Genomic DNA, 13,302 nt, shown 5'->3' with positions numbered 1-13,302 from the left:
AGAAGTTCTGGCCCCTATGGTGGTGGAGGCCAATACTTTGCCAAACCCCGAAACCAAGGTGGTTCCAGCAGCAGCAGTAGCTATGGCAGCGGCAGAAGGTTTTGATTACTGCCAGGAAACAAAGCTTAGCAGGAGAGGAGAGCCAGAGAAGTGACAGGGAAGCTACAGGTTACAACACATTTGTGAACTCAGCCAAGCACAGTGGTGGCAGGGCCTAGCTGCTACAAAGAAGACATGTTTTAGACAATACTCATGTGTATGGGCAAAAAAACTCGAGGACTGTATCTGTGACTAATTGTATAACAGGTTATTTTAGTTTCTGTTCTGTGGAAAGTGTAAAGCATTCCAACAAAGGGTTTGAATGCAGATTTTTTTTTTTGCACCCATGCTGTTGATTGCTAAATGTAATAATCTGATAATGACGCTGAATAAATGTGTCTCTTTAAAAAAAAAAAAAAAAAAAAAGCTCAGAGAAGTACTGCATTTGCTTCATCTTATGTAATCCAGTGTTTCCTTATGTTGTCTCAGGAAGTTTGTGAATGCAGAACATGCTGGTCACCTGATCCTGAAGAAGGAGGGTACTGGCACTGTGGAAATCTACAGTAACTTACCTTCAAGCCGGACCACCAGTGGCACCTTGAGTTCCAGCTCCCGGCAGGCTTTGGTGATCCCATTGGCAATGATGGCACAGTTGACGATTCCGCCAAAAATATTGACTAGGATGGCTTCAACCTGAAATAAAAAATAGGAAGGTGCCCATCAAAATGCTGACAGTCAACATTCCCCCAAATAATTGACTAAACAAGACACAATTAAAATAATAATCTTTAAAAAAAACACAGAATATAAACTATAAAACAAGGCCCAGAAAATGAAGTTAAAATTTAGTATTTAATTAATATCAATATATAACATTACCATATTAACCCAGATTATCCTATCAATCACTTCTCTGAATTCAAAATGAATTCAGTCACCACTCATTTCTTATACACTGTCTTCTGCTGCGTCTTATATTGGCCTGGCCAGAAAGTTCGTTTGGGTTTTTCTGTAAGATGTAACATATGTTAAGATGTAATGGATGTTATTTATGAATAGTGCCATTTAAAATTTCATGTAGTTACGTCTTTTCCCTCCATGGTTTATACTTGAATTTTTACCTGTCCTGGTACCTCATAAACTATTTCAAAACTAGTAACGTTAATTATTTGTTGTTTTGTATTATTAGGTAAAAATTCCAATTTTTCTATGTTTCCTTAATACCTCTTTGATATGCTAGAGGTATACCTCTCAAAAGTCAGAGGTAGCTTAATTATCTTAGATAATGACCTTTTTGATTAAAAAAAAAAAGACCCCCAAAATAAAAAGATACAAGCTCACACTACAAGGATATAAGAAAAGTCAAGCCACTGACTAGAATTTTTCAGAAATGTAAATTTAAACCCATCATGTTAACCTGCTTGTACATATTCCATACTAAAAGGCGTGTGGGCCAAAAAAATTGTACTTGCCCTGACTTGATAAATAGGTGTAAGAAAATCCTGTATAATTAACATGAAGAACGAGATAATGAAGAGAATTCATTACCTAGATTAATTGATAACACCCACAGATAATGGCTGTTCATCAAGCTGCAGGCATCAAAATTCCAACAATGGAGTCACAATTAAATTATGCTACACTAATTGCAAAGCATATATGTGTGTCCTACATGCCATTTTTAAATCCCATTATTTCAATATGCTAAATTAACTACACAAAACATATGAGAAAAGGATACCTTACATTTGTTCAGCACTTAACTCTTTAAAAAGTGCCATTACATGAACCCTCATCTTAAATTTTGATCCCTGCATTACAGTACAGTAAGTACAGTGAGGGTTAGCCCTCTATAGCTGATAAAGCCATTCAGAAAATTCACATGATGTGTCCCAGTGTTACACAGCTAACAAGTAGCAGTGGTAAGGCTCAAAGTCAGCCTCTAGATTGCCTACTGATTCTTCATTCATGCCAGCTGCTAGAGCTGGAATCTTGGGCAAGGGCCATACCCTGTCTTGAACATGGTTTCCCCACCTATAAAATGGGAATAATAGTACCTAGACCATAAAGTTGTTGAAAGGCCTAAATAAGACGTGTGAGATGCTTATTACATGCCTGTAAGGTACCTAATGGTATGTAAGGTACCTATGTTGAATTTGAATATAAAAGAAACACAAACTTACTGAAGTTCAGTAAAAAGGTAATGTTTTAAGAATAAAATAAATGAGCAATATTTTCCAAACCAATTAGACACTGGAGCTACTCCCAAAAAAGAAATCTCTCATTACCATTCACAGCAGGCTGACTGGTAAGCAGAAGTTTGCTTTCTAATGATGGCTATTAAAAATGCTGTTAGTATTGAGGCCTGGTACAGCAGTACTTTTCAAATAGCTGTGGGATGGAGAGGAGCTTGCCAGAACAATGGAAGACAAAAACCACTCAAGAGCAATAATGACTCCACAGGGTCCAAGAGAGAAACTCAGAAAGAGCTGAGGCTCATTCAGTTTTTGTAGAAGAACTAAGCTTTCTAGTAAAGTACATAGTGGCTCCTCTATACCTCTGTCATGGTGCAACTGGCACATTCCTTAGGGATGAGTTGAGATGTCAACAACTTCTCAGTGAAGCTTTTCTGTGTCATCAAGTTAGGGTGAATTATTCTATTTAATCCATCTAAAACAGTATGATTGTTCTATAGAGTAGGCATACCACACACAGCAAACATATCCACATAGGCAGGACTGAGGCACAGGAGGCAGGAAGATGCCCCTGGCCCTGGGATCCAATGCTTCTCAGTAGATGTATACCCTGGAGCAAGTGTCAGATATGAGCTGTGATTCTGGTATTGCCTCATTTAGCATCAGTTCCCATGAGTCTTTCATGTCAGTATCTCATTGTGTTTAACGAGTATCTGACAAATACAGATACTCTTCATACAACAACGCAAAGCTAAAAGCGAGCCAACCACTTCAACTGGTACTGAACCCAAGGAAAAGCCCTCTTTTCCAATGGTGGATGAATAGGTTGCTTTGTTAGGTGGGCTGAAAAAAGGACAACTGTTCTCCACTGTAGTATATTCACCTCTCACCCTGTATCCCCATGCCCAAGATACAACACCCTGGGTGGGTCACCTTTGTGCTCCTCTACAACAGGAGTTTTTTTATAAGCAGCTAGTACAATCCATGACATAGTGTAATCACCTAATAAATAATGGTTTCAAGAGCAAATGACTTAATTTCAATAGACACTTAATGGCCATCTCCCAAACCAGGCACAGAGTTAACTGCTTGGGAGATGGAGATGAATAAGATGTCATCACTGCCCTCAAAGAGTTCAAAGACTAGTTTGAGGCAGACCAACAACCTGGCAATTACAATCCTGGCTCCTTAGTCTCACGGAGCTAAGACCAGGGCACCACCAGTGGTACAGACTGCTGTAGCGAGAGGGGCCTTTTGGAAGAAGTGATGTTCCAGGTGACAAAGAGCGAGCAGGAACGTAGGTAAAAGAAGGCAGCCAGGATGAAGGCAGAACTGTCACCCAAGTCAGTTCATTCAGGACCTACAGGCTGAATGGGGACGTAACCTGAGAAAATCCAGGTGAGGTAAAGAGTGGCAGGCACTAGAGGCCAGGGATGGGAACTTGGTTCTTTTGGCTTATTCCTTGCTTTCCCAGAGCTGGGTGAAGACAAGCTTTGAAAGTCTCCCTCAGGGGTAGAGGGGGAGTGATGGGAAAGGGAGACAGGGACAGAGAGAAGAGTGACAGAAGTACACACGCTGTGTAGCTCAGGGACATGGGATCCTTTAGGACATGTGGCGTATCACGGAGCACCAAGAGGAAATCACCACCAGGAGTGATGGGAAGACCCCACACCACCAGAGACAATGCCACTCTCTCCTCCTGTAAAGTAATTTGCTGCAGTCACGCACTTTAATGGAAATCTGATTTAAGGTTTCACTCTGGGCCAATAATTAACTACTGTAATCTGCAATCTCAAACTGAGAATGAAATTAAGACAGTTTGAAAATGAAAGCCTTGTGACATCATTATTACTTGGCATTTATAAAGCATGTCAAATTTTCAATGTGTGCCTCACGTGTTCATTTATTTTTACAACCCCTAATTGCTGCTCCATGACAATACCAATAGAAACTTTTTTTTTTTTTTTTTTTTTTGGTATGCGGGCCTCCCTCTGTTGTGGCCCCTCCCGTTGCGGGGCACAGGCTCCGGACGCGCAGGCCCAGCGGCCATGGCTCACGGGCCCAGCCGCTCCGCGGCATGTGGGATCCTCCCAGACCAGGGCGCGAACCCGGTTCCCCTGCATCGGCAGGCGGACGCGCAACCACTGCGCCACCAGGGAAGCCCCTAGAAACTTTTTAATAGTCTTTTTTTCCCACCCTGGCAAAGGGCAAGTTTTTTAAAAGTCAGTGCTAGGTCTATTTACGAATCCGAAACTCTCCCAGAAGATTCCTAGGTGCTTTCAGGAGCAGGCTTTTCTACATTCTCGGCTGAGGATTACAAGGGTTGCTATTTACTGTTTCACAAAAGGAAAGATCATCTAGCAAGGCAGTTATGGTACCAGATCCACTGCACAAGATTTTATTTTATTTTTACAGATAAGAAAACTGAGAGTACCAAAGATCTGGAGAATCACTGGGGCTACAGCTTTACCATCAAATATCTTTTGGAGCCAGCAAACCTATTGAGGTCCCACAATACGTACTTCGCTTAGTATTTTCTCATTCATTACCAGAGCGGATTCTGCCGTAAACATGTGAGGTAGGTAACACCTATCCCATTTTACAGATGAGAAAAGTGAGGCTCAGAGAGGTAAAAATGAGTTGTACCAAATTATGCAGCTAGTATGTCATCAGAATCAAAACTTTAGTTTTTTTTTTTTTTTCTTTAAGGTTATCCAGACTCCTTTTAATGACAGGCAAATACTGACAGATTGCTGAATGAAACAATATATTCTTGAAAGCCTACTCTGTGCTAGGCACTCTTTTAACCATTGAGTGTGGTCCAGTAGCTAGGCTGACAAGAAAGATTTTTCTAAAACAGACCAAAAAATGTTCTGTATCCATATCTGAAATCGTAAACCGTGATATCGGTTATGAAGGGGAGGGAGACTTTGGGTATTTTGAGATCATAGGACAGGACTCATGTTACACTGGGTGGTCAGGGAGGGCCTCGTGTAGGCAGTGACATTTAGCGTAGGATCTGAAGGACAGTCTGGAAGAGGCCAGGTAGCGTATGAGAGGAATAAAGAGTAAGTACTTTGAGACAAGAGAACACCATGGGCAAAGGTCAAGGGGGCAGAAGAGAACTTGGTGCCTTTGAGAAACTGAACTGAACCTAGAGGAGTAACAGGAGGCTGAGGCTTGCAAAGTGAAGTGGTGGGAAATGAGATGGACCACAGCAGCAGGAACCAAATCAGTCTTACAGAGCAAACGCCATGAGTAGGGGACTGAAAAGCCTTCGATTTCTAGACACGTATAAAGACTTCAGGGTGTCTGGCAAGGAAACTATCATTTATTCAGCATCATCCGCAGTACACTCACATTAAGTTTGTAAGATAGGTTTTATAACCTCTGTTTCATGGATAGATTGAGGCTCTGAGAGTTCAGGGTTTCTTAGCTATTAAGGAGTCATAGTTTCAACCAGGGTTTGTTTTACCACACCACACACAGGGCTGTCTGGAACAGCTGGGTGATTGTAGGGGCACTGCTGATATACATGAGGGGTTAGCAAACTTGTTCTGTTAAGGGCTAGTCGGCTTTGAGGGCCAGTCTCTGTTCCAGCTACTCAGCTCTGCTGTTGCAACATTAAAGCGGTCATAGACAATATGTAAATGAATAAGCAGACTGTGTTTCAATAAAACTTTATTCGCATAAACAAGTGGGAGGCCAGATTTGGCCCATGGGCCATAGTTTGCCACCCCCTGACACCAACACAATTTGACTGATGGCTATCCTCAAATTCAGTGCAACCATCACTCCTCCTTTGCATCATTTGATATTTCTTTGATAGTGGGTTTTCAGAATTTAAGTTCTCTTCCTTCGTTGGACCATTTTCTCACTCTCACCAACAGCATTAATGTACCTAGGCTGTAGCAATGGCTGATTAAATAAATGTGTCCATTCCAACATTAATACCATTCCTTTGGAACAAAGGTGTACCTTTAACAAGTTCATAAAATGACTTGAATGCCTTTGCTTTATTCTTTTTCTCTCCCTGACACTGGCTGGAAATGAACAAATAGACTTCAGCAATAAGCCTGCCATTTTGCAACGATTATTGCAAATAGTTAAGTACTATACTGCATTTAAAACACACTGTAGTGTATACATTAAGCATAGTAAGTGTAACTACTGCGTTTTGTCAGCTTCTTCCAGTTCAGGTTGCTAATTTAGTCCCAGTGCAGTAGGCACTGCTGATAAAAATCAAGCAAGCATGTTTACGTTAGGCAAGATACGGACTTTCTTTTAATCACAAGTTATTTTAATTCTGAAAGTTGTTGCTCTTATTTAAGCATCTGTTTTTGTGGAACTGTTTTTCTCTTTTTTGTTGTTTTTATTTTCCTGCTGAATTCTAATCATGTCTTCTAATCCATTGGTGGCCAACGAAGGAAAATAAATGGTGAAGAAAATTAGATGCAGCTTGGATAACTGATGTTTGTATGCCTGGCTTTAATAAAAACACTCTGCTAAATTAGAGGGGAGTCTAAATGGATTCAGTCAGTCAATAAGGAAGTGATTCAGGTGAGGCATTCAATCTTGGGATTTGCTGTAATCTTACAAATAAGCCGACAGATCAGTCCACTTGGGACCAGATTTGCCTTTTGCTGAAATCTGAGTGAGCTTTTACAGCTTGCTTTTCTACTTTCAGTTTGTTCTTGAAGTTTGAAATTATTTTCTTTGGTATGAAATCAAGCCCTAGGATCCTTGGGTTAAAGCAAATGATGTCCAGATTTACAAGTGACATGAGAACAACAGTATTTCTTGAAAAACACCTGCCCACTCTGCCCTTTTAGTTTCTTCCAAGGAAGAAATGCTTTTAGTGAGTAAACAATCCAACCTGAGAAGCTCATAAAAGGAAATATCTTAAACATCACTCTTAATCCCAAACAACATTTCAGCATTTTTAATTAATCAAGATAAACACCGAACCATTTTATTACAACTTTGGAATATCTATCTGTTATCCCAAAACTGATAGCATGGAAATGACATCTGATGGATGAGCAATATTTGGTTGGAGAGCCAAGTTTCCATTAAGCTTGACCTCTGAGACCACGCAGGGTGAAACAAGGAAAATGTGTCTAAATCATCCTTGCTTTACTTATTTACTTATTCCTGAATTTTTCACCATACGTGTATCCTGCAATCTTCTCCTCACTACAATAAGTAAAATGGTATGGAGGATTAGCATTTATTGCATGTTAATTTTCCTAGGTTTTAAGAGCGATGAACTACAACCTTCCCTGGCAAGTAAGCTGAGACTCAAGGAGCTTAAATAAGTTGTCCAAGGGCACATAGATATTAAGCAGTGGAGTGAGGACTTGGACCAAGTCAGTCTTACTTCAAAGTCCATGGTCTTTCCACTCCCTCCGACTGTCTTTCAGTCACTTCTACAACTAATCAAGAGCCCCAGTTCTATTTTGGTTTTATATTTTGGTTTTATTTCCAAGCTTCAGGGGCACAGTCTTGAGTTCTATATTCTGGTGTCCAACTATTTCTTGTTTTCAAATCTCACTGCTCAATTAAAAAGGACCAGAGGTAAGATATCTTTTATAGTTTTGTGGACCAATGGTTTTGGTTCTTTACAACCCAAAATGTTCCGGTTTACTGATAAAAGAGTTGTCCAGCGTTTGTGGTTTGCAATCCATACTTAGATAGGACTATGGAGGGGTCATGATGTTATAAGAGTGAGTCCAAAACCCAGAGTCCCTCCTGAATTGGGACAGATGTCCTTACAAGACCCCTCTCTGCAGTCTGCAGACTGGTAAGCCCCCCTTTTCCCCTTTCTGATGTGTTGAAATTTATCCCTTTGCCAAAGCTATTATTTCTATTTTTATGATCAGGAAAATTCTAATGGAGAATTATGCCATTAGAGACATCACTGTTGATACAGATTTTAAATATCAGACCATGGAATGGCCAGTGGGAGGTATGGTAACTGTGTGAGTGGCTACTCAAAGTGCTGCGTGGAGACTAATGATGCAGCCACGTCCTGGTTCAGAGAGCTCTGTGACCTATTAACAATGCCTGCTTGGGGCTTCCCTGGTGGTGCAGTGGTTGAGAGTCCGCCTGCCGATGCAGGGGACACGGGTTCGTGCCCCGGTCCGGGAGGATCCCACGTGCCGCGGAGCGGCTGGGCCCGTGAGCCATGGCCGCTGAGCCTGCGCTTCCGGAGCCTGTGCTCCGCAACGGGAGAGGCCACAGCAGGGAGAGGCCCGCATACCGCAAAAAAAACCAACCAACCAACCAACCAAACAAACAAAAAACCAACAATGCCTGCTATTGTGGTGGAGGAAAGAGTAAAAGCAAGTGTGTTATAGATGTCTCCCTAACTTTGGAACTACCTAACACATATTTTGATAATTAGTACTTAAAGATTTAGTCAACAATTTCCTCTTTTTTTTTGTGGTACGCGGGCCTCTCTCTGTTGTGGCCTCTCCCGTTGTGGAGCGCAGGCTCCGGACGCGCAGGCCCAGCGGCCATGGCTCACGGGCCCAGCCTCTCCGCGGCATGTGGGACCTTCCCGGACCGGGGCACGAACCCGTGTCCCCTGCATCGGCAGGCGGACACTCAACCACTGCGCCATCAGGGAAGCCCACAATTTCCTCTTTTAATGGCTTTTATTCAACACAAAGAAAATATCAGTCAGAAAACCCAATTCACATCCAGCATGATCACTAACAATCTCATTAACTATGCATGTTTAGGTATATTAAAATTAAAAAAAAATTGAATATGCACTTGCAGCACTAGATAGGACCAAGGCATCTTCCATTATGAATACCGGTTTATTCTAACAGGTTAAAAGATACTATGCATACTGAACCATATAAATTATAAAGCCATACTTGCTCCCAAGACAAGTGCCTATTTCCTTAAGTCAAAGCTTTCTAAAGTGTATTCTATGAGGCATTAGGCTTATATAGTGCTTCACGAAAAAAATAATCTGGTCATGTAGTATGGATTCTAGCTTATGAGAGCTTTAGCAAAGGATCTGTGTTCTAACTTAGAATACCCAATTTCAGTCATTTTTTGCAGAAGAGTCAAAGGGTGGAAAATATGATCCCCAGAGAACTATCAAGAAAACTGTTCAGGAGCTGGTATATTGGGTGGTTAGGTGACACAGGAATCTAGGGTCCTTCTCCCCAAAGATGCCAATCATTGCACTATTTAGGTTATATTTACAAGTATCTGCAAAACTGGAAGGCTTTTATAATCAAGAACAGCAACCACGAATGCCTCGGCCGGTCAAAGTGTGGGACACAAACGCTTCCCCAGTTGTCAGTAAACATGGTGGTGGTGGTTAAAGTCAACTACTAACAGGATTTTCAGGAGAAGGTAAAATCTAAAGATGGAAATACTGGTTGGCATTAAAAGCAGGTACAGGAGACAAGAAATTAAAAGGACTGAAGAACACAGAGATTCAAGGGAACCGCACAGACATGTTTTTTATCTTTTTACAGAGACATTTTCCAAATCCTTTTGAACTGAGAATCAGAACCATTGCCAGGATTACAAAAACCACTTGAGCATTTAGAATGGCAAACGCAAGGTTCTTTTTGCGTGCCCTGTGTTTAAAATAGCTCTTGCAAAAACTACCATGATGTGTAATTTGGCCACAGAGCCATTTGAAGCTAAAAGAAAAAACAGAGCAAGGGCATTTTGGTTCTATGCTTTCACTGGAAGCCTCAAAAGACTTCAGGAAAGAGAGAGACAGAGACAGCACGCACTTAAGAAATGAGCTATTAAAATTGACTGTTAAGAAATATTTTGGTTACAAAACTGCCTTCCCAGCTTAACAGATAATTGTTTTCAAGGCAGGACACTCATTGCTCTTAATGCAATATCTATATTTTATTTGTAATGGAAGCTACATTGGTGCAGATTAAGAATATTTATTGGCACATTCTTTCTGAGCAGTATTTTGTCCAATCATCTCAGACTTATGTCATCTTGATGAATGTGAATATGTATACTCCATCATCATTAGTTGGAGAGTTAATACAGAGAACACCCATAAAATTGGCAACTTGGTGAAGAACCCATTTATTAATCTATAAACAGGATATCTATCTGTCTACTGTTGTAACATAATAATCTCCACAGGGTAACTGTTCCTACAGAAAAGGAAAAAAATGTTTCTCTGGGTGATATTTTTGCCTTTATACATGACTGACATCAATTAAAGAAAAAAATTAGCTAGGCAGACAGAGCCAAAACTTAGGACCACACAGATTCACACTTCACACCACAGAGAAATGAACATAAATTTAGTTAATTGCAAAACCCACTGTTTCTGTAAATAACAAGTCTATGTAAGATGAAGGTGGCATATAATGATCCTGTGATGCCCCCATACATCTGTTCAAATCTATCTGATCATTTAGTTTTCTGGAAAAACAAGGGGTTGACAAAGATTCTTATCAAAACCCCTAATGGAAAAATATGTGACAGGGAAAAGTAAAAATATAAGCTTCCAGCTAAGATCTCAATAAGTTATAAGCTATTTATTATACACTAAAATTTATGTTAAAATTCTTTTAAGTAAAATAATTTTAAAAACACATACATATGTTTCTTTTCATAACAGATCTCATCAGTATATTTGGGAAAATCAGTTTACTGCCATATTTCTTAGTAAGAACAAGCTTCCAATTTATTTCCTGAAGTCCCACCCTTTATTCATCCCAGTAAAAAGACCTCCAACCCCAAACCTTACACCCAGAATCTTAAATTCCAAAAATGTCATTGAAGGTAATATTCTTTAGCATCAAAATTTTAAATTCAGGTGAATTAATTCAGGCAAAACACATAAACCAACAAAAACTCCAAAAAAGGTACCATTTAAAATATCTGAAATTATTAAAAATCAATATCCCATTTGAATTATGGCTCTTCTGAAATGTCTGGGCAGGACGGTTGCCTGGTAATATTTAAAATCAGGAGGAGAGGAAAATCTATAGAATTCATTCTACATCTACTAGCAGCATCAGATGTCACTGTCACCGAAAAACAGCTCTGCTGTAGACAATATTTTAAAATTACTGATATCACTGTCTGACCTCACTGTAATCTGTTGTGTGGAAGTTTGATGTATTTATTTAGCTGTTCAGCAAATGTTTGAATACCATGTCTGGAGCAAATTAAAAACTACATTGGCAAAGCACTCCCCACAGTCTGATAGGAATGAAATTTAACCAAACTCTGTACCTCAGTGTCTACATCATTGATTATCTCCCTCCCCTGGTTAAGCTTTTGCAGACCTCAGTGGAGTTCTCAAGTTGTTGGACTCCCTTTACAAAAGGATTCAGAACACTCTACCTCCTGAGGCACACACTCAACAGACAATCAAAGGATGTCCTTTGGGACCTATGTGTGCTGTAAATCTGCATTCCCACCCTGCTCCTCTGGGTCCCGGAAGGCTGACTCCAGAGGCTGCATCAATGGGCTCCTTTCCCCGGCTGGCATCCGGGAAGCCTTGGCAAGAGGAGAGGGAAGTTGGGGTGTTTCTATTCCTCCAGGTCCCTCCCAGCAAGGTCGTCTTGAGCGGCTGTGTCCCTCCACAAAAGGTGGAGAAGTCTTCATTTCAGACTTGCCCCAGGCTCTTGTACTTTCTCTTACGGTTTGCATACCCGCTACCTCCCCTCTCATTATCAATCTCTTGTAAATAAACTTTCCTCCATATACTGAGTTGAGTGAGCCATAATTTCCTAGCAAGACTGATAACAACATCCTATTTTGACCAACTCAGCTTCAATTTGAGAAAATCCGTTCTTTGGAGGCTGAAACAGATTCTAGAACTGGAAGCTTAATTTTAGTTTAGTTTTCCTCTCTCTACAACATATCCATGGACATGAATGAAACAATAAAATAAATGGAAAAACCTGAACACTCAGTTTAAGCCATTTAATGAATATTTTCAAACACTTTCCCTTGTTCTTTCTGGGAGATGGCTAGCACCTACAAATCAGAAATTACTGCTCATTAACTGTCTGAATCTACACCCAAGGTAAAGGCCAGAAAAGGAAAACAAGCCAAAAACCTTTAGTATCTTGGGTTCTGTCCATTATAAATGACAAATGATAGCTTGTCAGGTGAAAATGAGCTTCTCAGCACTGAAATGACTTCATTTGGTTTATTAGCTGCAAACGAAAACTAAGGAAGGCCCGTCTAGACGGTGATTTGCAATTCTTACTTTCAGCATAATGACAGACAGGCTCAGTAAGTCCGAATCCCCGTGTGGCCTCCCAGTCTGTCTAAAGGAACACAAGTAACAGGGAAACATACCTGAAAAGATGGTTAATAAGTAAAAATGTAGGTCTGCAGCCTTGGACAAAAGATGATGTTTAACTTCCATGAAACTCCAATGACCCAGCTGCAAGTAGTGGCCTCACATTTATCTCAAAAGTCACACTATTCTGCTTTATCAAGTAAATAAAGTGTGTCACTGAGCCATTAATGGTCAACAATAAAATACACTCCAAGGGAGTAGGTGTAGGATGGCTTTACAAACAAGAAAAAATGTAGGGGGAAAAAGAAGCTCTCAAATCACATAAGATCCACATAGCTTTTTAGGAAGTGAACAGCACCTGGTAAGGCCAGACATGCACACACAATACCTGAATCCACATAGTTTAGATAAGCATTTGCTTTCTGATATGTTAGAGTTTCTTTCTCTCTACCCTACATCTGCAACTGATCTTTATTCTCTGAAACATCTGGACAAAAATCCCTTTGTTTGTGAAAGCCCACTTCATCCATCTCACACAGTCCCTCAGCATGAGTTTATTTCTTGACTGTGTACTTTCCTATGTGCTAGATCCAAAGGGTAGTCTTGAATCTATTTAATGACTGTTCATGTTGTACCAAAGGGGAATCTCGATTGACACATTTTTATAAATGCCTTGAAGTGCCTCTTTTTTTTTTTTTTTTTTTTTTTTTTTTGCGGTACGCGGGTCTCTCACTGTTGTGGCCTCTCCCGTTGCGGAGCACAGGCTCCGGACGCGCAGGCCCAGCGGCCACGGCTCAC

The 13,302-nt window shown here is 40.5% G+C and overlaps 1 protein-coding gene across 14 annotated transcripts in view; it reads right to left on the bottom strand.

Moving 5' to 3' along the window:
- SUCLG2 (succinate-CoA ligase GDP-forming subunit beta) overlaps positions 1 to 13,302 on the bottom strand; it is a 363,845-nt gene that overhangs the window by 111,179 nt on the left and 239,364 nt on the right. For all 14 annotated transcript variants that reach the window (XM_024123817.1, XM_055079886.1, XM_055079884.1 and 11 more), the window contains one exon: positions 612 to 732. In XM_024123817.1, the coding sequence (XP_023979585.1) occupies positions 612 to 732 (121 nt within the window). The remainder of the gene's footprint in view (positions 1 to 611; positions 733 to 13,302) is intronic.

The sequence above is a fragment of the Physeter macrocephalus genome, chromosome 18 (genome assembly GCF_002837175.3).
Source record: "Physeter macrocephalus isolate SW-GA chromosome 18, ASM283717v5, whole genome shotgun sequence".
NCBI lineage: Eukaryota > Metazoa > Chordata > Mammalia > Artiodactyla > Physeteridae > Physeter > Physeter macrocephalus.
The sequence above is the reverse complement of the archived record's forward strand: the minus strand, read 5'-3'. Positions and strand labels throughout refer to the sequence as shown.